The sequence below is a fragment of the Monodelphis domestica genome, chromosome 7 (assembly GCF_027887165.1).
Source record: "Monodelphis domestica isolate mMonDom1 chromosome 7, mMonDom1.pri, whole genome shotgun sequence".
Taxonomy (NCBI): domain Eukaryota; kingdom Metazoa; phylum Chordata; class Mammalia; order Didelphimorphia; family Didelphidae; genus Monodelphis; species Monodelphis domestica.
Genome location: NC_077233.1, coordinates 10,166,141 through 10,189,379, shown reverse-complemented (window position 1 = coordinate 10,189,379; position 23,239 = coordinate 10,166,141). Strand labels below are relative to the sequence as shown.

General features: G+C 41.7%; 1 protein-coding gene across 1 annotated transcript in view; it reads right to left on the bottom strand.

The window, feature by feature from the left end:
- The window catches only part of CACNA2D3 (calcium voltage-gated channel auxiliary subunit alpha2delta 3), a 1,058,263-nt gene that overhangs the window by 200,244 nt on the left and 834,780 nt on the right, over positions 1-23,239 (bottom strand). Inside the window, 4 exon segments of the mRNA XM_016424623.2 lie at positions 2,606-2,673; positions 4,140-4,201; positions 4,462-4,533; positions 20,450-20,533. Of these exon segments, the coding sequence (XP_016280109.2) occupies positions 2,606-2,673; positions 4,140-4,201; positions 4,462-4,533; positions 20,450-20,533 (286 nt within the window).

Sequence of the window (23,239 nt, the reverse complement as noted above, 5' to 3'; positions counted from 1 at the left end):
ATCCCTAGATCCTTCCACTGATCCTTTTATGACATCATCACTAATCCTCTCCCTATCCTCATTGTCCTTCTCTGGATATGCTCCAGTTTGACAGTGGCCTTCTTCAAATGTAGTTGCTAGAACAGAATATTCCACCAGGAACAGGAACTTTGTAGTCACAAGACCTATTTATGTAGCCTGAGATCACATTACAATTTGGCATTAACATATGAAGCTTTTGGCTCACATGGAAGTTGAATTACACCCAAACTCTTCTAGTGTTTTCCATAAGAGTTGTTGTCTAATAAGCCTTCTCCATTCCCATTTATTGATTTTTTGAACCCCTGTAGAACTTTGCATTGACATTTATTAAATGCTATATTATTAGTTTCATGTTGGAATCTGGCAAAAAAAAAATGATATTCCACTTCCATTATCTGCTTCTGTGATTGTTCCCTGCTTTATGTCATCTGTCAAACTAAAAACAAAAATAACAAGAAAAAAACATATGCTTCAGCTTGTCAACATCTTTTCTAAAATGTGGTTGCCAGAATTGAACTTGGGGTACCAGATGTGGCCTAACCCAAGTAGACTAGAAGAGAACTATTACCTCCCTTTCTGGAACACTGTATACTATTGCAACAATAGACGATGGGCATTAGCTCTTTTGTATGCCATGTTAATGAAAATGAATCCCAGTACAGAAACACAAGCTAGTACTGAAATAGATACATATTCTAGCAATTACTGGAAAATATTGAAACTGGTCTGGCATGATTTGTTCATGGCAAAGTAGCACTTTTTCCTTGGATATCATTTTTCTGTGAAGATTTTTGTAAACCTTAAAGTGTTTCAAAATGGGAACTACTAATGTCTCTATCATTATTATAATCTCTTGGTGGTCAAACATTCATTAATGACTTTTGTTGGGATGTAGTGGATAGAATTTTGGACTCATACTCAGGAAAACTTGGATTCAAATACTGCCTCAAACACTAGTTGTATCATCCAAAGAAAGTAATTTAATATCGCTTGGCCTCTTTTTCCCTATAAAAGAAAAATGGTGAGCACCTCCACCTGACAGAATTGTTGTAAGGTTCAAATGAGCTAATACATGTAAAGTTTTTCACAAATTTTCAAGCATGGTGTAATTACAGGAGATGAAGATCAGAAATATCTTCATTATTTTGTGACTATACCTGTGATTTTATGAATAAATGGAAGTCTCAAGTGAGGAAACTCCTTCCGAATGTGTAATTGAAAATCTTGTGCCTTTGAACTACATTTCCCAGGAGCCCACTGATTTCCTATTGTTATATGGTGATATAGACAGAAGATAAATAGGGTGGTCTTCAGTGGCTAGCTCTCTTTCTTCCTGGGTCAGGACAGGTAGAGTGGGCTGTTGAGCAGGTAGAGTAGCCATGGGCACATGGTTTTATTTTGTTACCTTTTTATTTTGATACTTCTAGTGATTATTAATAAATCTTTTAAAATACAACATTTGGAGTTATTGTAAACTAATTTTAATTTTTATGCCCCAAAGTATAGTGGCATTTCCCCCTGCAATTTATTGCCTGAAAGAGTTGCCTGGGACATTGAGAGGATAACTGACTTGGAAAGGATATGAATCAGGACTTAAATTCAGGTTGATCTGACTGATTCTATCTTCATCAATGGTAAGTCTCTTATTTTCTCTCTGTTAGAAAGGAGTGCTGGACCTGGAGTCAGGAGGAAATGAGTTCAAATCCTGCCTCAGAAACTATGTTATGTTGACCAAGTAAGTTTACTCATCTCAATTTCTTTATCTATGAATGAGAAAAATAATAGTTAACCAAGATTAATGTAAAGATAAAAAATAGTTGTAAAGTGCTTTGTAAATCCTAAAATACCATATAAATGGTATTACCATATAAATGCTATCATTATTATTATTACTATTATTATTTTGTATCCATAACAAAGGGGGTAATGCTTTCTCCTTTCCCCTCTGCACATTTTTTGGAAAATCACAAGACTTGACCTAGGTAAAGGACTTATCCACTTCACTTCCAGGAATTCCTAGCCATCAAACTAACTGGATATTTTAGTGATATCTGAAAGCACCCTATTTATAGAATAGGATGGGGCCTTGGAAATCATCAAAGTTAATCTCTACTATACCTCACTTCAATTTTACTAATGAAGAACCTATAGAGAGGTAACACAATTTACCAAAGGTCATGAAGCCAGCTCTTGGTAGAGCCATTGACTCTCCGTAGGGTACATCAATACTGAAATTTTCATATCTAGTTAAGTAAGAGACAAAAAGTATGGTGATTTAAGTCACTCATGGCGGGCACAATGGAAACCCTAACCCTAACCCTTTGTTCTAGAATCAGAGAATCTAGCTTCAAGTCCCTCCACTTATGTTTGCCACTCTGCTGCCTTAGGCAAGTTATTTGACTTTTCTGAGCTTCCTTTGTAAAATGAGGGAGTTGGAATTCTTGTTTTCTAAATGTTTGATGAAGTCATTAGCCCAACCCTGAATATCAATGATGAAGTGGGAAAAGGAACAAGATTTAGCTATCCTTCTTGGGTCCCTCATGATACCAAAGAACTAGAAAGAGAAAGAAAGAAAGCATTTTACCTTCTTCTATGGTTACGTTCCCTCTGAAGAAATATTTCCCATGTCCTCTAGAGAGAGCCACACCTAAACTGTGCAGAAAAATAGAGCAGACTTTGACATCTTGCCCTGGCAGGAAGGCTTGAATTTTTCTTTCCCATTTTCACACCCTCATTTCATGCACTCTAAACAATTTACAGGAAAGTTTATTCAGCAAAAGAAAAAAAAAACTTTCTTGATTAGGGTTTGTGTTGAGATTCTTAGGTTTAATCACTGTTTCTTGAAAGCTGATTGTAAGGGGATGTGCCAGCAACAATTGGCTATTTTTTGTGTTTCTAAGAGGTGGGGCCAACAGCTAGAATTTTCACAAAAGGAGAAAATATTTACACCCTTTGCTGGTCGCCAACCCCTTTGTACTCAACGAAGGTGTTTCTGATCTTTGCTTCAATCTCACACACTCAATGTTTCCAGTAAACAAGAAGTCCTCTTACAGTGACCAAGCCTGGGTTGGTGGTGAGGGATGCCTTCTGAATGGCAAAAGCCCAAACTTCCAGCCCCACTTGGAACTGATCAAGAACTATATCAACCATATTATTCCTTTGCATCTTAATATTTGCTATCATTCTCCTATTCCCAATTAATTTAATATTTTTTATCTTTTTGGAATATCCAAATTAAGATTACTTTCCATAGGTTCCTCACTTGGAGAATTTCTTTATTAATTCATGAGGTCCCAATGAAAGAAAACATTTATGATCTTTTTGAGTTCCAAATAGGATATACTCAGAATATATACAGCATATCCTTCAAGGTAAAAAGAACGAGTTCTATTTCTTAAAGAAGAATACCATTAATCAATATTTTCTATACCTTACCCACCAATACACTAAGAATTAGAATCATGAAATTGTTTAACTGTTCACATTTTAAGAAAAGGATACAGATCATTGGTTTATTAGAAGATGGAAATATGGAGAAGAGAGGATTTCAATTGCCAATAAACTGTTAGAAGCATGACACTGTGCAATGACTGTCATTTTTCACTATTATTGCTAATGGAAACATAATGATTTTGAGTTAGTGGAAGAAAGAAAAGACAGTTCAGAAAATGAAAACAAAAGGATCATAAGGCACTAGGGATATTCTGGCCAAAACTACTGTGCTTAGATTAAGGAGATAAAAGGGACAAAAGGTGACTTATTGGGTATGTAGAAGTAAATGGTGAACACCCCCAGGGACCCTTTGGACACTTACAATGCCTCTCCTCCCTTGTGTCCCCAGCCCCGGTATTCAACGGAAATCACCAAAACTATGTGCTCAGGAATGGGATGTAAAGCCATGGACAAAAGAGTCAGTTGCCCTGGGATTTTGCAGGCCATCTTCCCAATTCTGGAAAAACCCAGGAGCATCATGGGAAAGCCCCCTCCTTGGTTCTGTTCAGCCTTTTGACAGGCTACTTTATCATCTCTGGGTGATGAATTCGGTGGATGTCAGCAGCTTTGGTACAAATACAACTGATGGGGCTGATGAAATGGCCAGGTATCATGGTAGGCTCTACCTGAAAGGCGTGCCCTTGATGTCAGTGTAATAGTAGTCATTTGTCATCACCAAAACCCGTTTCTAGATCGAAGGAGAAAAAAGCCATAGAGAAAAGGAAGTGGGGTTAGTCTGCTCAGTGCATTTCCCAGAAAATAAAAATAAAAATAAATGGACACAATATGCGTAAGGTTAATGGTGCTCTATGAAACTTTTGGAGACAGATACAGTCAAGAGAAAAATGACCCCGATGAGAGATATTTATTCCAGATATCAACTTCAAAGTGAATTTTGCCCAGTGGTTGGCTTTAAATGAAGCTGGAAGAATGTTTTAGAAAGTGTACCCCTTTGTCCACTGTCTTCTTGACCTCCATGGAAAATTTCCCCGTCTTCCGATTCACCATGGCATTTCTGAGCTAAAAGAAGGGAATAATACATGTGCATTATTACTTCCCTCCGTTGTCACCCAGTCTCATCCCCTCATTCTCTGCCCCACGTTTGAGGAAAGGGACGTTAGTAACCAAATACGTAGAAACATGAAAAAACTGCAACGAACCCTGAGGAACTCTGGGGTCATGGTGAGTCTGCCCTACTCAGACCCAAGGCTCATGCCCCCGTCCTCCTCCCAACAAGAGGAAGGTTTACAATGAGTTAAGAACTCCCAAATAAATACACAGAGAGACCCTGGCGATGGTGACGAGTTCCTGATGGGCCCATCATGAGTAAAACTGAAGTTTTAAACAAGGTTCATAAAACAGAAGTTCTTAGGTAGAACCACAGCCACCAACTAATATCACTTGGAGCAGGGGCATCTCCTGCTGCCCCCCCCCCTACCAGTATTCGTGTCAGTTACCCAAAGCCTTTGGCCCCAATTCCACCATATTACCTTGGGGTTGGTTATCTTTATGCAGGATACACTGCCCTCCCCACCATCCAGGTAGAAGGTTAGTATTTGGATAGCCAAGTACCTCTGTGTCAGAGGCAGGAAGATCAGAGTCTAAATCCCACCCCAGGCACATTGGCATTATGACCCTGGGCAAGTCACTTCTCTTGTCTTAGCCTGTTCCCTTATGCATCAAATAAATTTAATAATAGCACCTACCTCACAGGATTGCTCTGTGGATCAAACGAGATCATATATGAAAGCACGTTAAAGGTCTTAAAGCACTACATACATGTGAGCCATTACTATTCATCAAAGTGGAACACGAGTTAAATGCTTTAAATAATTTTTCCAGAGTGATAAAAACCCAGGAGCCTTACCCAGGGGGTGAAGAAAAGACTGAAAAAGCAGAAAATGAGAATGCTTTCTTTACTGAAGCTGGATGGCCAGCTTGCTAGCCCTTCAGAGTTCTCTTCTGCACATACGGGAGCTGCCCACCCACCTCTCCTGGAGGGCCCCTCAATGGATGACTCTCACTAACAACATGTGACCTTTCCAAGAATTCCAAGGAGGACTACAGACAGGATGAAGGATGTGCAAATGGAGGCCCCAACGGAAAACTCCTCTGCAGCACACAGCAGTTAGGAGAAGCAAGCAGGGCATTGTGGGACCAGCCAGGAGTCCCTCAGCTGACTTTTCCTTTCTTTTCTTTCCTTCCCCCTTTTTGAGGGTCTCAGGTTCCCTCTGGCCTATTGAACTGGCTCCCTAAAGTCAATTCATCAAGTTTGGAGTTAACATTCTCATGTCTCTGTGAGGGCAAAAAGAAGACCTCCCCCCCCCCTCCACTGGAGTAGGAGGCATATATAAAATAAAATATGTATCTTTCTTTCTATACATACACAGACACACACACATACACTCATACACTCACATACACAGATACACACACACACATACATATATATTTAACAACACAGAATAGGCAATTCTGAAAATATTTTCTCATTTTAACTTTTGTGGTTTTGAGCACAGAGAGCTGGTCCTAATTAACAGCCTACTTTCTAACTCTTAAGAACTGCTCCATTTATCTTGAACATATTTTTCATTTCTCCTTCCTGCCCCCCTCAGTTACTCAGGGCTTTCCCCTCCCGTAGCCCCCAGGCAAAGCTGAGAATCCCCAAGGGATCCTCCCAGCTTGCAGTAGCTCTAAACTCAAGTCAGTAGTGGGGGCTTTGGGGAAATGAGTCCCCCAGTAGCATTTCAGCTCATGTAGGGCTCTTGGATTCAACTGATCTTCTCTCTAAGTCCATCTATCCCAAAGTGGAGTGATCCTAGAGAAGGGAACTCCTGGGGCAATCAGTTAGATAATTTGGAGAGGGCTTCCTGATCTTCTCTACAACTGTTAGGGGAAGCCAGAGAGGCTGAGGTAGAGGACCTGAGAATTATAAGAAAGAATTTATCTACCAGCTACTTAGAGAGAAGGAGGGAAACGGACTATTTTATATGGTACAGAATCATCTTCAGGGCAGGAGGCAGAGGGAAACCAAATCTGGATAGGAATCTTCAGATTCTGTGAAATGTAGGTCAAGATTTAGGCTGCCCATTGGAGATGCCAAAACTTATCAAAGGAATAAAAAGTATGTGTGTGTAGCTGAGCGATCAGTGGGGTGGGGATGGAGTCAAGGAATCCATTGACAAGCTTTATTAAGTAACCACTGTGTGGAAAGATCTGTGCAGAAAGGGAAAAAGAAAGATCATGCCTACCTTCAGTCAACTTCTAGTCTATGAAAGGAAATACCTGGACATATTGCAAATATGTAAAATACAAGCAAATGATATTAAAATTAATTTGTAGGTTGAGTAGTGTGAAAGGGAATTCTTTGTTCTCTTTGTCTAGTCTGAGTTTACACTTTTGAAAGGGAATAATTTATTCTCTTTGCCTAGTTGGAGTTAACATTTTGGTTAACAATAACTTAAGTATCCCTACTTAGTATCTCACTAGATTGTAAAGTCAGAATTAACTTTCCTTTGTCTACCTTTTGATTGAATTAACACAGACTTGAATTAAGTGGAGGATCTCAAAAACCATTTAGTGAATTCACACCTTCAGAAACTCAATCAGCCAGGAAAATGTGAACCCTTTTGATGAGAGTTCACACCTCCAGAATGTGAGAAGTGGATCCCACAGACACTGACCCCCCCCCAACCCCCAGCAGTGCTGGGCACTTTGAAAGTTGTGATTGACCCTTGTGAAGAGGGGGAGATATATGAAGCCACTCTAAAATTTCTGGGGTTGGGGAGGTCAACTTCAAGAGAAGCTTGGCTTCAAGAAGGAAGACAGCTTTAAGAAGAAAGTCAGTTCAAGGAAGAAATTTGGCCTCAGGATTCACCTTCGGCTGGAGTCATCATCTTGACCTGCCTCTTGGAGGGAACTTGAATGAGTGGATAGTTGAATTTCCCTTCCTGTCTTCTGGAGAGAGTATAATTCTAGTTGAAAGTCAAGTACTGGCTGAGTCAAGCACTGGAGCAATATTTAGTTAGATAACCTAATGTCTTCTCTACCTTTTTGTATTTCTCTGTTTTCATTCTTTCCATCTCTTTTGTAAATAAAAGCTATTAAAGGTCACTTCAACTTTGAACGATAATACTTTGAATCAGCAACCACCATTATTATTTATAATTTTTGTATAATTTTAGTCATACCATTAATTTTTACTTTCTACAGTAGGGAGGCTGAGAGGAAAGAGTAATAGCTGGGGTGATCAGGGGTAATCTCTAATGAGAGTTCATATTCCAATTGAACCTTGAAGGAAATTAAGGATTCTTAGAAATGTAGACAAGAAAGGAGTATATTGCAGACATCAGGTACAACATGTACAGTCATGGAAACCAGGAGTTCCACATGGATGGACCACAGAATCCATAGAGGGGACTTGGGAGCATAAAGCCTTGAAAAGGTAGTGGGGAGGCAGCTTGGGAGAGATTTTACATGCCAAACAATTCAAGGTTGGTGTTAAGTTTCTTTTTTTTTTTTTTCATAGAAATAGGGAATTGGAGTTTATTGAGCAGGGGAGTTTAAATGTTCTGACTTCTGCTTAAAGAAATGAGAACACCTGATATTCACCTGACCACTCCAACAGTGCTGTTTCTATGGAAGCATGGAAGTCAGCTCCTCTCTGCAGCACTTGTGGGGGTTTGTGGAGGGGAACCTTAGTTTTTGTTTCCTCTTCATAATAAAAGTAACTCACATTTTTTTATAACAGCTTGTGATATTTATCACATTCTTCCCTCACCACAACTTTGAGGAAAGAGATGATGCTAACTGGTTCATCCCCATTTTGTGGATGAAAAAAGTGAGATTGAATATCTAACCCATAGTCATCTAGTTGGTAAGAGTGAGAATTTAGTCTTGAACCCAGAACAACTGAATAAAGGTCTAGCATTCTTTTTTCTATAGAGACCTGTGTCAAGGGTCAGAGGAAACTTAGCTTGGGCATTTATTGTTTACAAGACATGGGGAAAGTCATTTAACCCCTTTGAGACACAGTTTTCCCCTTGATAAAATTGAGAGATCAGACTAGAAGACATTGTATAACTTTTCCAATTCTAAGTCTTCCATTCTGTGGTTTCACTCCTTGGACTTTACAGGTGTCAGTATTAATGGTACCATGTAAAATGGACTGGAGGAAGAATGAGAATAGTGGAGAGGCTCAGAAATTGGAGGAAAGGACCATCTATCTCTAAAGCAAAAAGGGAGAGGAGAGAGGATGGTCAGTGACCCCATGAAGGTCCCTATTCAATGTACAGAGTGTGGTGAATGGAGTTAGGGGGGACAAGACAAATGTGTACAAGCCCAGATTTCTGTGATACAGGGCGCTGCCCTGAACCTCTCTTGATCTGAAACCCATAAAATAATGAGTTTGGAATACATGGCTTCTAAATTCTCATCCTTATCTAAATCAATGATTCTATAGATACTGAAAAATGTCAAGGTCTTTCTCTTTTTCTTAAGATTGAGGCCAGTTTAAGATGTATCTAATTCTCAACCATTTCGACCAGATGGTATGCTATGTGAAATGCAAACTCTAACCAATAATCCAATGGTTAATCATTAGGAGGTATCTCTATACCAGGAACTTGGCTGAGGGCTGGAAGTGCAAAGACTAAGGTGAGAGATGCCCTGCCATCAGGGAGTTTATAGTCAATGGAGGGGAAGAAGAAATAACACAGTTTATACACAATATGTATAGACAAAATAAGGCAATTATTTCAGAGAAAGGCAGCATTAACTGATGGAATAAGGAAAGACTTCCTAGAGCATAGAACACCAAGTCTGTGAGTTGAAAAAAAGAAAGGATTCTAGAGCATAGAGATGAGGAAGGAGAGCATTCCTGGCCTGGGAGATAGACAGTCTATGCAAAGTCCCAGAAGCAAGAGATACAGGATCCCAGGAACAGGAAATAATCTAATTTGAATAGAACATCCAGAGTACTGGAATGGGGTAATATATGGACACAGAAAAACAAAATAATAGCATTTATATAGGTGAAGAGTGAGGAAGGGGAGGAGGAGGAGGAGAGGGGGGGGAGGAGAATAAGAATAAGATGGAGGAGGAAGAGGAGAAGAAGAAGAAGAAGAAGAAGAAGAAGAAGAAGAAGAAGAAGAAGAAGAAGAAGAAGAAGAAGAACAAGAACAAGAACAAGAACAAGAACAAGAACAAGAACAAGAACAAGAACAAGAACAAGAACAAGAAGAACAAGAAGAACAAGAACAAGAACAAGAAGAACAAGAACAAGAAGAACAAGAAGAAGGAGGAGGAAGAGGAGGAAGAGGAAGAGGAGGAGGAGGAAGAGGAGGAGAAGGAGAAAGAGAAGAAGAAGGAGGAAGAGGATGAGGAGGAGAAGAAGAAGAAGGAGAAGGAGAAAGAGAAAGAGAAGAAGAAGGAGGAGGAGGAGGAAGAGGAGGAGGAAGAGGAGGAGGAAGAGGAGGAGGAGAAGTTGTAGTAATAGTAATTTCATGTGCAGGTATTCTGTATCTGATTTTGATTTGTTAACCAGTTTTGAGGCCCAGAGCACTGAGAATTAGCTTGCAGGACCCAGCCCAACCTTGGTAAAGTTAGGGGCTGATCTAGCAGTGATGCCTCATTTGGATTTGAACACAATGGTATCAGTACCACAACAGACACTGCATTAAATTTGATCCCACTATCTCCATAGAGAAAGGAAGCATAGAGGACACCTGAGGTATTGGGGAAAATGTTGGTATTTCTGTTCTTGCTGTTTAAAAAAGATAAATGGCCTTTCATGAAAGTTCACTGGAGCTAATGAATTCAGTGGAACCACAGTTTTAATGATTTGCAGCTGACAATGACAAGAACCCCCTGGGATGGGGGCTTGAACTGATCACATTAGGAAAGAGATCCCCTCAATCTCTCTGGGGAAGTGACGATGCCCAAGAAGGAAATAGAGCTGCTTTCAGTCAGGGATATGAGTTGAAAGTCCTTGCTCTTCTTGTGGAAGAAAACTTTTCAAATGATTGTCCCAGAGATGAAACTACATTGAACATATCCTTTCACAGACAAAAGATAAAGATGGTTTGACAAGGCAAGAGTTTGCATGTAAAAGTTCTGGAAGTTTTAGCAAAATGGAAAGTAACAGTTCAATATGTTTCAAATATTTGATATCAAATTAAAAAAAACAAATATGCTAATAAATTCTTCTGCTGTTCTGAGGACTCTGGGTGACCAGAGAAAGGAAGGTATTCAATCTCTGGTCATTTCACCTGACCTGACCACTTCCATAATATGATATTCATTTCTACATCCAGGGGAGTGCAGGGACTGGCCTTTCAGGCTGGTTGTTAAATTTATACTGTGAGAATTATTCCTCAGAAATAGGCAAATATTACAAATCAAGGTTTGGTTGATTGAATTATTGGTTGTCTAGACTTAAAGTCAGAGAGAAAATGTTAACAATGCAGCTTGTGTTGGGCATAGATTTTTCTTTTCTGTTCCCCAAAGAGCTGATTGTTATACATTTAGCACCACACCCCTATCTAGGTCCCATATTTTGTGAAGTGCATGAAGAAGCTGTGCGTTCCAGAGTTGGTTACCAGGACAGCATGAAGAATGGATATGAACTAAGAATTGATGAAGGAAGTGGAGATATTTAGCATGGATAAGAAGGGATTTGAAGGGAATGTGATTACTGTGTTCAATTACTTAAGGAGTTACATAAAAGAGGGATTAGACATTTTCTGCTAGAGAAAGGAAGATTTAGACTCAATGTTAAAAAAAAAAAGGTTTTAGTAACTAAAGCTCTTCAAATATAGAATGGACCCCATCAAGCCTTAGCAGTTTTCTCTTAACTAGGCCTTCAAGCAGAAATTGGAAGACTACTCATTGAGAATATTTTACCGAGAATTCTCTGACAGATCATTTGGGGATTAGATGACCTCTGCGTTCTCATCTTACTTTGATATTTCTTCGATTCTATAACATTATGATTTCAACAACTAGAGGACTAGTAGATTGAATGGGCACAGGGACAGCTAGATGGCTCAGTGGATTGAGAGCTAGGCCAGAGGTCCTGGGTTCAAATTTGACCTCAGATACTTCTTAGCCATGCAAACCTGGACAAATCACTTTACCTCCATTTTGTAGCTCTTACCACTCTTCTGTCTTAGAACCAATATGCAATATTGGTTCTAAGACAGAAGATGAGTTGAAAAAGAAAAGACTGAGTGGATAATCAGATTTCCCTTGGTAATTTATGATTCTATTATTGTTTTCTCAATAATTGTTTGGAAGGGGCTTCCATTATTACGTATCAGAACCTGTCTAATTCTCCTTATTCTGGACAGTTCCTCTTCATATTAACCTATTAATTCTCCAGAAGTACCATGGATCACCTTTCGACTTTGAATACTGATAGGAATGACAGCAGCCCTTGGAATCTCTAACATAAGCCAGTGTATTTTGCTATCCAATTACATACTATTTGTAAGATACCCCTTCATCCTACATCCATCCGCTGTGTGCCATTTTATTGCCTTTGGATCATGAACAGGTCAGATACTTGGAGATGGTATTTCATGATTCACAAATACACATGGTTATCTTTAGAAGAAAATGATGAAAGGAGCAGTTTGGGACTCTCTACCAGTCATCTAAAATGTGGTGCAAAATTTCAGTTAAAATCAAACCCAATTTCTTCCTCATCATCTTCAATTCTGGGACCAGATCACCATCTAATTGCAGTGGAGGAATATGTGCTGATGGACAACCTAAACAGAATGTCCATCTAGTTGTGTGTCATAATCAAGAGGGTAAGTACAGACCATGAGCCAGTCATTGTTTAGTGTTGGGGATTCAAAGGAAGCAAAAATAGAGTTCCTTCCTTCAGAGAGCTCAGTTTAATGGGGGAGACAACAAGCAAATAACTTGGTGCAATAACATGTGTACAGGGAATATTGAAGGTAGTCACAAAGGGAAAGTACTGAGGCTAATCAACAGGCCTACTTTATTCATTTAGCATTTTTTGTATGTTGATTTTCTCTGAGCACCCATGAATTTCATAAAGACGCCTTGCTATGTCCTGGGACCTGAAAAACTCAGCACATTGCCATGTGGAGGACTATGCCTTCCAATCTTCCATTTGGACTCCGAGTAGAATACCTTGCCATATACTCTCTCTCTCTCTCTCTCTCTCTCTCTCTCTCTCTCTCTCTCTCTCTCTCTCTGTCTGTCTGTCTCTCTCTCTGTCTGTCTCTCTGTCTCTGTCTCTGTCTCTGTCTCTGTCTCTGTCTCTCTCTCTCTCTCTCCTGTCTCTCTTTAGATGAATTATTAGAGAGTGTTTGGACTCTCTTATGGCTCTGTTGTATAGATATGATTTACATAGCTATAGATAGCAATAGAAGTCATTTGACATGGTATCCCATGCTACCCTTTTTCTGTCTCTCTGAGAGGACCAGGAGCCACACTTATGGTTAGCAGCAATTTCAGTTTCTTTGTCTTCTGGTTCTACTTATAGTAAGAATGTCAATATTGCCATGATTCACTGCCTTCAATAGAATTTCAGCACATTTCCTTGTTTTTTTGTTATGATTTGGTTCTTTTGGCCAGGAAGTTTAGGAACTAAAATTGTGAGGGATTCAATTGTGAGTAATTGAAGGTTTCATGTGATCTATCAAAACAAAAACAATTATCAATAAAAAATAATCATTAGCCTATCTGGGGATCAAACAATAATCAGCTCCTTCATCCATGGACAAAGCTCTCATGTTTACAGTACAAACAGTGCACTTAATGTTTAGCTGGTGCCTAAAATAGTTGTGCATCAGCATTTTCAGTGATTTTTTCTGCCCCTGCCTCACTCTATGGCAGAAGAGAAAGGGGTTGCACAGACCCAAAGGATATTTTACATTTTTCTTTGTTTCATGGTCTACCGTGGCCAAAATGCCCATCACTCAGTGGCCAGCCAAATAGCAATGAGATGCCATCTGTGGCCAAGACTCCACGTGAAGTCTTTGCAACTCATTAATCCTCGTCACAACTCGTGTTACCCCAACATAGCCTCCAAGAACCAAATGTGATCAGCATGTGATGGCGATGGCTGCAAGGGGAAGCTTCCCTTCCTCTTCCAAGAGGTCTCCTGTGATATCCGTGTTTACACTGTCCCAAAGTTGTCTTTTGTGGTTCTGGGCCATTTCTGGTTCGAGCTCTATTCCTCCCTTTTTGGGTCCCTGAGCCAGACACCATATCTCATTGAGCTGCATTCATGTCATCTGCCAGAGAGGTAGAATTAATATCTACATGACCAGCCTCCCTGGAGGGTCATGAAGAGCCAAGAGATGATCATACGTGGGAAGATGATTCCCGAGTTAAAGCACTGTTGTATTTTATTCTAATGAGATAAACATGCACAGCCTACTATGATGCAGACATACATGTATACATATACATATATGGTGAAATAGCATATATGCACATACACATTTGAGAGGGACAGGAAGGAAGTAGGTGTCCAACATGTGTTTTGATTAGTAAAGAAAAACTGCGTCCACTAATTAGTTTGGGAACTCGGCTCCATCTTGTCATTTTAGAGTTTTCTGGACCTCGGAGAGATTGAATGACTTCCTCAGGGTCACGTCGCTAGTATGTGCTGGAGATACGATTTGTAAGTTAAATTTTCCTGACTTCAATACGTCCTTCTATCTACCATCTCGTGCTGCCCCTCAGATCTCTCTCTGTTTCTGAAGCAGCTCTGTCTGTCTGTCTGTCTGTCTCTCTCCCTCTACACTCTTTCCTCCCACCCCGTAGGCATGAGTCGATGACAGAATCACTCACTTAATGGATTATCCCATCTAAGTCCAGTTTCCCTTTTGGTTCAGATTTGGGTGGGAGCTTGGAGTATGGTAGTAGCCACACTGGGACACTGATCAGAAGGGTCAGGGGACCTAAATCTGGACCTGGCGGGGAAAAGGCCTGCTGAAAATTGGAGGGTCCATTCTTCTGGGCCCAGTGAAGGCGCTAAACTGCTTTTCTAATGTCTAGGCTAAGGCAGAATTTAGACAAATGCATGGGGAACGTCACAGGAATTGTTTGGGGTTCCTCTTCCCAAATACCACCAAGTGGGGAGTAATACCAGCTCACACTTATACAGCAAATTGGAGGGGTTGCAAATTGCTTAATGCATATCCTCTTAGGGGAGCTGTACAACTGCACGGATTGATTCATTGTCTCCACTGATTAAGAAAACTAAGACTCTTCGAGGTTCTGAGTTGACCAAGTTCACAAAGCCAGTCAGATCTGAGTGTGAGTCCAAACAAAGACCTTTCTGACTCCAAGACCAGTCAGAGCTCTAGCATCCCCTTCATGTCTTCTCTCTTCATCCTCATCAAGGGACAGGGAGCATCGGGGCTTGTCAGAGATGATCCGGCAGTAGAAATGGCCCAGAAGGATGCACCTCAGGAGGCCGTGTACAGGCCAACTGCCTCCTTTTACAGATGAGGAATCCCCGCACAGAGATGATGAAGACATGACATTCCCAAGGTCAGGCAGGTTTAAAAAATGGTAGAGCCAAGATTTGAACTCAGCCCTCGGGATGCCAAGTTCAGCCCTGGAGTGTCCCAGAGAAGTAGAACAATTAGGCCTGCATGAGCTGACAGCAACAGCAATCAAGGCCTCTGAGCTCGGTGCTAAAGGCAATTGGCCTTGGCGCCAATCCATAGCATGCTGCCTCTCTGGTTGCCACCTGGTGCAGCCTCCTTCTGGGGTGGACCCTGCCATTAGGCAATTTTTCCAAGAATTCCCAGAGCCTCTGACTCATTTCTTGCTCTTGTTCACAGCACTAAACCTGGAGAAGCTTAGCCGATCCTTTGAAGGCTGAAGCCAATCTGCTCATTTCAAAGCCACCAAGTTTCCAGCTGGCTGACACCCTCCCCCTGGGTCCTTTCCCAGGCTGGTTTTTCCTGTACCTCGACACAGCTCTCCATGGACTCCTGTCCCAGGAAAGCCACCGATCCCTTGGGTGGAGTGAGTGACCCAAATTCTCCCACAGCCACCCACTCCTTGGCTGAGAGAGGAACCTGGCCCAAAAGGCAAAGGCCTCTACTCTACCATGAGGGAGTGGCTCCCAACTTCTCTCTGGGGACGAGGACGCCTTTGATGAGCAGAGAGAGCCTCCCAGGACCCCAGACTACCAGGCTGGATGGCTGGGGAAGGAGGAGAAGAAAGGCAGTGGCTGAACAACCTTCCATTGCGAACAGAGGGAGCCTAATGCTCCAGTGTAAAAATAGACTCCAGCATAGAGCACCTGTGTTAAGTATCCTCCTTCCCGACCAGCCGCAGCCCGGCTGTTCTGGGTGGGCTGTATTTGGTTGGGGGGCGGGTGGGGGGGCATAACTGAAGCATGAGATGGAGAAATTGGAGAAGGTCCAGAGGAGAGCTACCAAAATGCTGAAAGATTTAGGAAACACACCATGGGAAGGAAGGTTTATAGAACTCCAAAAGAAGAAAAGAAGACTGGGGCGGGATTTTAATTAGAGTCTTCAAGTAGAGGAAGGAGTATGAGTTATGGGAAGCAGCTGTTGGCAGTTTCTCCTGAAGACAGAATAAGGAAAGTGCTTGCATTGCATCAGAAGGGATTAGGATTAGCTGGGAGGTGAGGCTGAACTGGATGCCAGGGCTAGCTAGCTCACCCTCCCTTCTTCCTTCCCTCCTTGTTTTCTTCTTTCTCTTCCCTTCATTTGTCAGTCCTTCCTTCCTTTCTTCCTTCCTTCCTTCCTTCCTTTTTTCCCTTCTTTCCTTCCTTTCTTCCTTCCTTTCTTCCTTCCTTCCTTCCTTCCTTCCTTCCTTCCTTCCTTCCTTCCTTCCTTCCTTTCTTCCCTTCTTCTTTCCTCCATCCCATCCTCCTTTCTTTCCTTCCTCCCTTTCTTCTGTCCTTCCTTCCTTGAATATAATATGTTACCAAAGAATCATGGATGTAAAGGGCAGGAACCTAGGTGATAAGCCTCCTTTTCAGTCTGCATCTGTCTCCTTCTCTTGCCTCATGAACACACAAATCCAATTCATCTAGCACATAGTTTCCCAAGAGAAATTCTTACACCCCAAATTTGTCCAGGTCACTCCCCTATTCTGCAATCTCCCAGGGCTCTCTGCTGCCTCAAGGATGAAATTCAAAATATCCAGCCTAGCACTGAGTGCCCTGTGCAGTCTGGCTCCCCTTTCATGTTCCTCTCCTTCCTGTACTCCCTCTTCCAGCCAAACTGGCCGGCTCCATGTGGCAGTTGGGCAATCTCGCCTCTGCCTCGCTGGACAGGTGGTCTCCGTGGCTGGAATCCATGCCTTCTTCACCCCTTTCTCTTAGAATTCCCAGCTTCCACTTGCCACAGCTCAGTAATCACTTGCCACAAGTGGCCATTACTGATCCCCCAGTTCCCAGAGCTCTCTCCCTCCCTCTTGAAATCACTGCCCTGTCCTTTTAGACATGTCACAAAAGGAAGTTTGCTCCCCTCTAGCAAGAGGAAGTCATTTGGAGAGGGAGAGGATATTTAGCCAGCATCAAACACTGATTCAGGTGAGCAAAATTGGACATCGCTTTGCGTAACAAGATTTACTTCTGTATGTAAACAGTGTCTAAAAGAGGTTCCACAAGTAGTCTTCATGCTGTTTTAAGCCATGATCAGCTTAAAGCTTTACCTTTTCAACTTGGACTTTAATAGCTATTAAAGCTGAAAACTGCACTAAGGTTTTCTTAATAGAAAGCAAGCTCCTTGAGGCAAGGAACAACTTCCTTCTCTTCCTCCTCTTCCCTAAGCCAAGTGGAGACTCTTAGAGATAACAATTACTCAACAAAGATGTCAGGAACAGAATTGAATGGAGCATCTCTTGCATTCTTGCTTCTCCCTCATAATCAAACATAGATGATCTTTTTTCCATCACAAGTCACAGACACACTGAGAGTTGCAGGTACGTCCAGTTGCCTGCCAATGCATGGCTGTGAGCAGCATTCTAGTCACTGAAAGGACTGAAGCTCCTGGAATTCTTTAGTGCAAATTTCTGAAAAATAGCCTTCCACTTGAACTGTCTCTTCCCTGCTCCACCTCCCATATTGGCTAAGTCCACTATCTAGCAGGTGGGGCCAATTGGCCTCTTAGAAAAGCAGAGCTCAGCATTGATGATTCCAAGAAGGAGGACAGAGAGCACCTCCAAGTCAAAGAAGTGAAACAATAATATTTTCTAAGAAATAGAATATTTTGATTAAAAGTAGAAATAAAAGAGTTCTGATGATGGGCACAGCCATCGGGTCCTTGGGCATCTAGACACCAGATGACCCAGGGTTCCGATTAAAAAGGAAAATGTGACCTACAAACCAAAATGGTTTTCCAAAGAGTTATTAGAGATGTTATCTGATTGGCCATAAGCGAGTCTGCATTCAGTGGATAGAAGGAATTGAACAATAAATAATCTGCTGGAGCTGGCCCAGGAATCATGCTGTGAACACGGGAAAGAAAAATGAGAGTGTCAACTTAGTTTTAAGCAACAGACACATGCTTAGAGCTGCAGAGCCAGGAGCCCTTTGAAGCAAGCATAGCCAAAACTGAGTTTTCTTGTCCATTAATTAGCACCAAAGTGGATTTAGGAATGGAGAAACCTGTTGACAATGGACATAAAAATCACTAGAACAGAAGAGAGAAGAGTTCTGAAATCCTAAGAATGGATGATAGGGGGGAAATGAATTGATAACTTCATTGAAGCTTGTTGCCTGATGTCTGGCCATTATAAGTCCTCTAGGAGTACATTAAAGGAAAGTTCAAATGTGAATGAATCAGAAGGGGGGAAAGTGCATATATTATAAGCATCCAATGGAGGCAGAAAAACTCATTGAGAATTGCAAAGAAGAAAGGGAAGAGTAATAAAAAAAATGCATGTGGATAATGTATAAGTGGATGAAGTTATTGGTATGCATGAAAAAGAAAGTGGTTCACATCACCCTTCCTCATCCTTTCTACGTTCCAGATTAATGTGTTGTTCCTATATGTGACATTTTCCCACCTGTGAGCCTTTGCCTAGACTGTCTCTTATGCCTGAATTCTCATCCTTCTCTCTTCCCCCTACTGAGCTCCCTTTATGGCTCAGTGGATGTATCAGTGGTACGAACTGAACTGACTTTTCCTAATGGCTTTTGAAAATTGTTTTAATTGTTTATACCACTCACGAGGAAAGAAAATGAGTGAAGACCTCCTCTTGAACAAAGCAGACCGTTGTACAGTACATTCAGGATACTAAGTACTGAATTTGGAATCCTAGGACCTTGCTTCATCAGACTCATCAGAAGTGCCACCCCAATGGAGAGGTCATTCCATTCTCTCTCTGCCATTAGCCATCTACCCCCCCAACCCCCCCACCACCACTTTACCTTCACTTTGTACCTAGATATTAGTTATATATCATGCCTAAGGCTTAGATACTCTCCATGATGCATAGGTATTCTGTATAATAAAATTTGCTTCTCTGTTTATATGCTCTCTTTGAAGGTACAGAATAGAATCTCCTTGAAGACAGGAATCTTTGCTTGGAGTTTTTCGGTTTGTGTGTTTGTTTTTTGGTCCCTAAATCTTCCATACTTAGCACTCTGCCTGCCTTGCAGGGAGTAAAAGCTTTTCACGATATTTTATTTTTCCCCCATTAAGTGTCAAAGTAATTTTTAATATTCATTTTTAAAAGTTTTGATTTGTAGGAACAAACTTTAATACGTGTCTGTGTGATTTTTAATTGAACGGCTTTAAAAGAGTACGAATGTTGGCCATCGAAACTCCACTCCAAAAACTCTCAACCCAGTGAGCAGGGCAGCAGCTAAATGTCTAAAACAGATCCCGTCTGCCTATTTTACAGGCAAGGAAGACGAGGGATTTATGCCAGCACAGAGAGTCCACACAGCAGAGGACTTGAAGAGATATAAAACTACCGGCATGGACAGACACTGGCCATCCCATGTTTCTGAAAGGCACGGAGAAATAAATTTGGGAATCGCTAATGGATGAAGTTAAATTCCCTTTGGTGAGAGAGATGGTATGATCGTCAGGCAGTGCGGAGGGGCTCACCATAAAGGGACGCAGTGCAGAAACTCAAGAAAGGACCCAAGACACAAGTGAGAGAATGCAGACTACGAAACGTGACTTTGGCAGCTGAGATACAACGAGGAGGGGGAAATCAGCTAAATAACAGGGACTCGAGAGGGAACAGGGAACACCTGGAAAGTTACGACTTAATTAAGGACAGTCTGCCTGGATTCGCACAAAGGCAAACCGTGTCTAACAAATCTGATTTATTGAGGAAGTAACAAAAAGACTTGACAGAGGTTAAGTCACGGACATAAGGAAAGCTTTTGATACAGCCTTGGAGCAAAGACGTAAACCTGTGAGGTAAATAACTCTGGGTCGCCAGACCAAGGTAGGGAGCAGGAGGAAGAGAGGAATGAAATAAGATCAGGCACAAAGAAACGTTTTTGAACAGCTAAAAACTAACAGAGAGCAGGAGATAACCCGTAAACACTGGGCCACTGTCTAAAAATATCTGCTGCGAGGGAGTTCTCTGTCCTGCCAGGGGAATTTGGGCTAACTAAGGACTGTGCAGCTTTGCTGGATCCTCCTATGGGCTCCTAAAATGGCGGCATGTTAGCCTAAGTTAGTCTTGCCACATGGAAGAGGCCCTGGTCTAAAGAATCTGGAAAGGGAACCATTGACACAATAGGGATGGAGATGGCAGGTGTGCTGGGTGCCCCCTCCCCACTGAGCAAAAGTCAGGAGGAAGGAGAGGGCCCTTGGATCCCCTTCTTGGTGGGGCAACGTGGTGGGGAGCACCAGAGCAGAGTCCTCCAACAGTGGCCAGGTATGGGAGTGGGAGCCAGTGGAGGCTTCTGACAAGACACTTCAAACAAATCACTTACCACATCATCCCGGTCTTCCCATTCCACTTCCGAAAGGTCAACGCTGCTATAGTTGGGTTTCCTCCGCTTTTTTCCTTCTTCATACTAGCAGCAGAAAGAGAAGAAAGGAAGGAAAAAAGCACACAACTGGTCAAGCTGGAGTCAGCCATGACGGCATTTTTTCTACTCTTAGACCCTGTTTTATGATGGGAACAAAAGAAGAGGGAAATAGATGCCCACTGGTGAGGAGCAAAGGAGGGTCGTTAGTACTTGGTGTGTTATTGACCCTGAAACACAACCCAACTGTCCATCAACATTTTAATCAAGCCACGGGGACAAGAGAGACAGCCAATGTAGGCTTTTGTAACACTATCAATTAATCTGTCAATCTCCCTGGCTTTGTCTCTGTCTTTTCCAGTCTTTCTGTGTCTCTTGCTTTTTTGTCTTTTTGTCTCTGGCTGTCTCTGGTTATCTTTGTCTCTTTCTCCATCTCTGACCCTGTATCTTTCTGTCTATCTGTCACACACATATAGAAATGTGTATATGTAGATGAGAAAGAGAGAAGGGGGGAGGAAGGAGAGAGAGAGAGAGAGAGAGAGAGAGAGAGAGAGAGAGAGAGAGAGAGAGAGAGAGAGAGAGAGAGAGAGAGAGAGAGAGAGAGAGAGAGAGAATTGAGATTCACATATTTTCTCTACAAATTCTAGCTAGGAAGGAAGGCTTTGCCCACTGGGAAGAATTCTCTTCTTTCTCCCTCCCCAATAACTGGAAAAATCTAACTCTTCTAGGAAATGTGGAGGAATCACCCAAATGTGCCCTTATTTCCTACTGGTAGTATTATAGATAGTATACTAATCTTGGAGTTAGGAAGTCTGGAGAGCAAATACTTTGTCAAACTCTTCTTTTTTTTTTTTTTAATAATATTTTATTTGCAGACTCTTCTAAAGTTAGACTATCCACATGACCCTGGCCTCATTGGAGGAAAATGCTGGGCCCTATTTTCCTTACCTGTAAAATGGGGATAATAATGGCACCTATCTCATGGGACTGTTGGGACAATCAACTGAGATAACATCCCTAAAGCACTTTGCAAACCTTTAAGTGCCATTTCAGTGTGAGTTCCTCTTCCCTGCCCTTACTTCTCCCTCTAGGCAGTTTTCCAAGCCCTACCCAACTATCTGCAGTTAAAAGGAAAAGAATAGATCTTAAGATTTCCACTCCCAACCTTGAGTTGCCTCTGTCGTCAGGCCAAAAATTCTCCTTCCGAAGACATTGTCCAAGAGGAGTATCTTTGGGATTACCTGAACAGAGTGGCAATGATTTGGGGCTTGGACTCTTGGGTGCTCCAGTTGGGCAATACGGCATTTTATTTTTAAAAATCAAATAATTGATTCATCCTGCTAGAGCTGCATATGTGTGTGCGCTCACATGACTAAATAATCCTGGATTCAGGGAACCCTGTGATTCTGCCATCTTCAATGAGCACCTCTCCTGGGTTTCAGTGTGCTGCATGTGGGGGTGTTTATATGGTAGGTAATTCTGCCCTCTACTGAACACTTGGAAGAAATCACCATTTAGTTTAAAAACAAAGCATGAGATGGGGAGGGAGAGGCTTGAAGTATGATTTCCATGCTTTATTGGAAATATTACTCATATTTTCATTAAAATAATAAGGTGATAAATTGCTTGATCCTGGACTTAAAGGGACTTAAAGTTGATTTGGTCTAAGGAAGTGTCTTTGTCTCTCTTGGCCTCAGTTTTCTTATCTGTAAAATTCTGAAATAGGACTGGATGGTTTCTAAAGTCCCTCCTAATTCTGAATTTTCTGACTATTAATATGGCATGTCACCATTTCTGACAATAAGATAACTATCTCTAGTTCTACCTTGGTGGTCAATCCTTGACTTGATGGAGGGGGAAACTGAGGCCTGACAAGGTTATGATATCATAGAGTCCTAGATTTAAGACCATAAGGGATAGCAGAGATCATCTAATCCAACTTCATCATTTAATGTGTGAAAAACTGACTTTTAAAGAGGTCACCTGGTTGCCCAAAGTCACATGGGTACTAATTAGAAGAGTCCACCAAGGGGGCTTTTAAGATATCATTGTGAGCATAGTTTTACATTTTCTCCAAGTCTAGGGTTTTTCTTTCCATTCTGCTTGGACCTTTGACTGAAGCGGTCAGGACCATCGTAAAGCAGAGGACTGGGATTTGGAGTCATGAGTCACCCTGGAAAATCTGGAACTGAAAATTGCAATAATGTCCTAATGGAGACTAGTACCTTTTGCAATGTGCTTGACACACAGGACCTCATCTAGACCTCCTGGCAACTCTACGAGGCTGGGGCTTGGGGGAGGGAATATTATCCCTACAATTGAGGCATTTCTAGTTTCTGCCCAAAGTCACACAATTAATAAGTGTCTGGAGCAGGATTCAAACCCAGGTCTTGTCTGACAGTGTGTCCAATTCTCTATACACTCTGACATGCCCAATTTCTCAGGCTGACTCAGATATTGCTAGGGCACTGCTTCCACAAAGTGAGAAGCATTACCCTCGAAGGGATGCAGTGCTGTCTTGGGAGAGAAGCCCTCATTGGCTCTTATTTGATCCTCACTGACAGAGTGGGACTAGGTCATCTCAGAATTAAGCAAGTTGTGAAGACTGGACATAAGGTCTGGTTTTACGGGAAACAGGAGCCTAAGCTCCCATGTGAGTTGTGAGCCAAAGTAGGAATAGACAGAAGACCAGGAGCTCCAACAGACAGGGTTGCCTTTGAATGACAATACTCTACCCTAAGAAGACTGATTAAA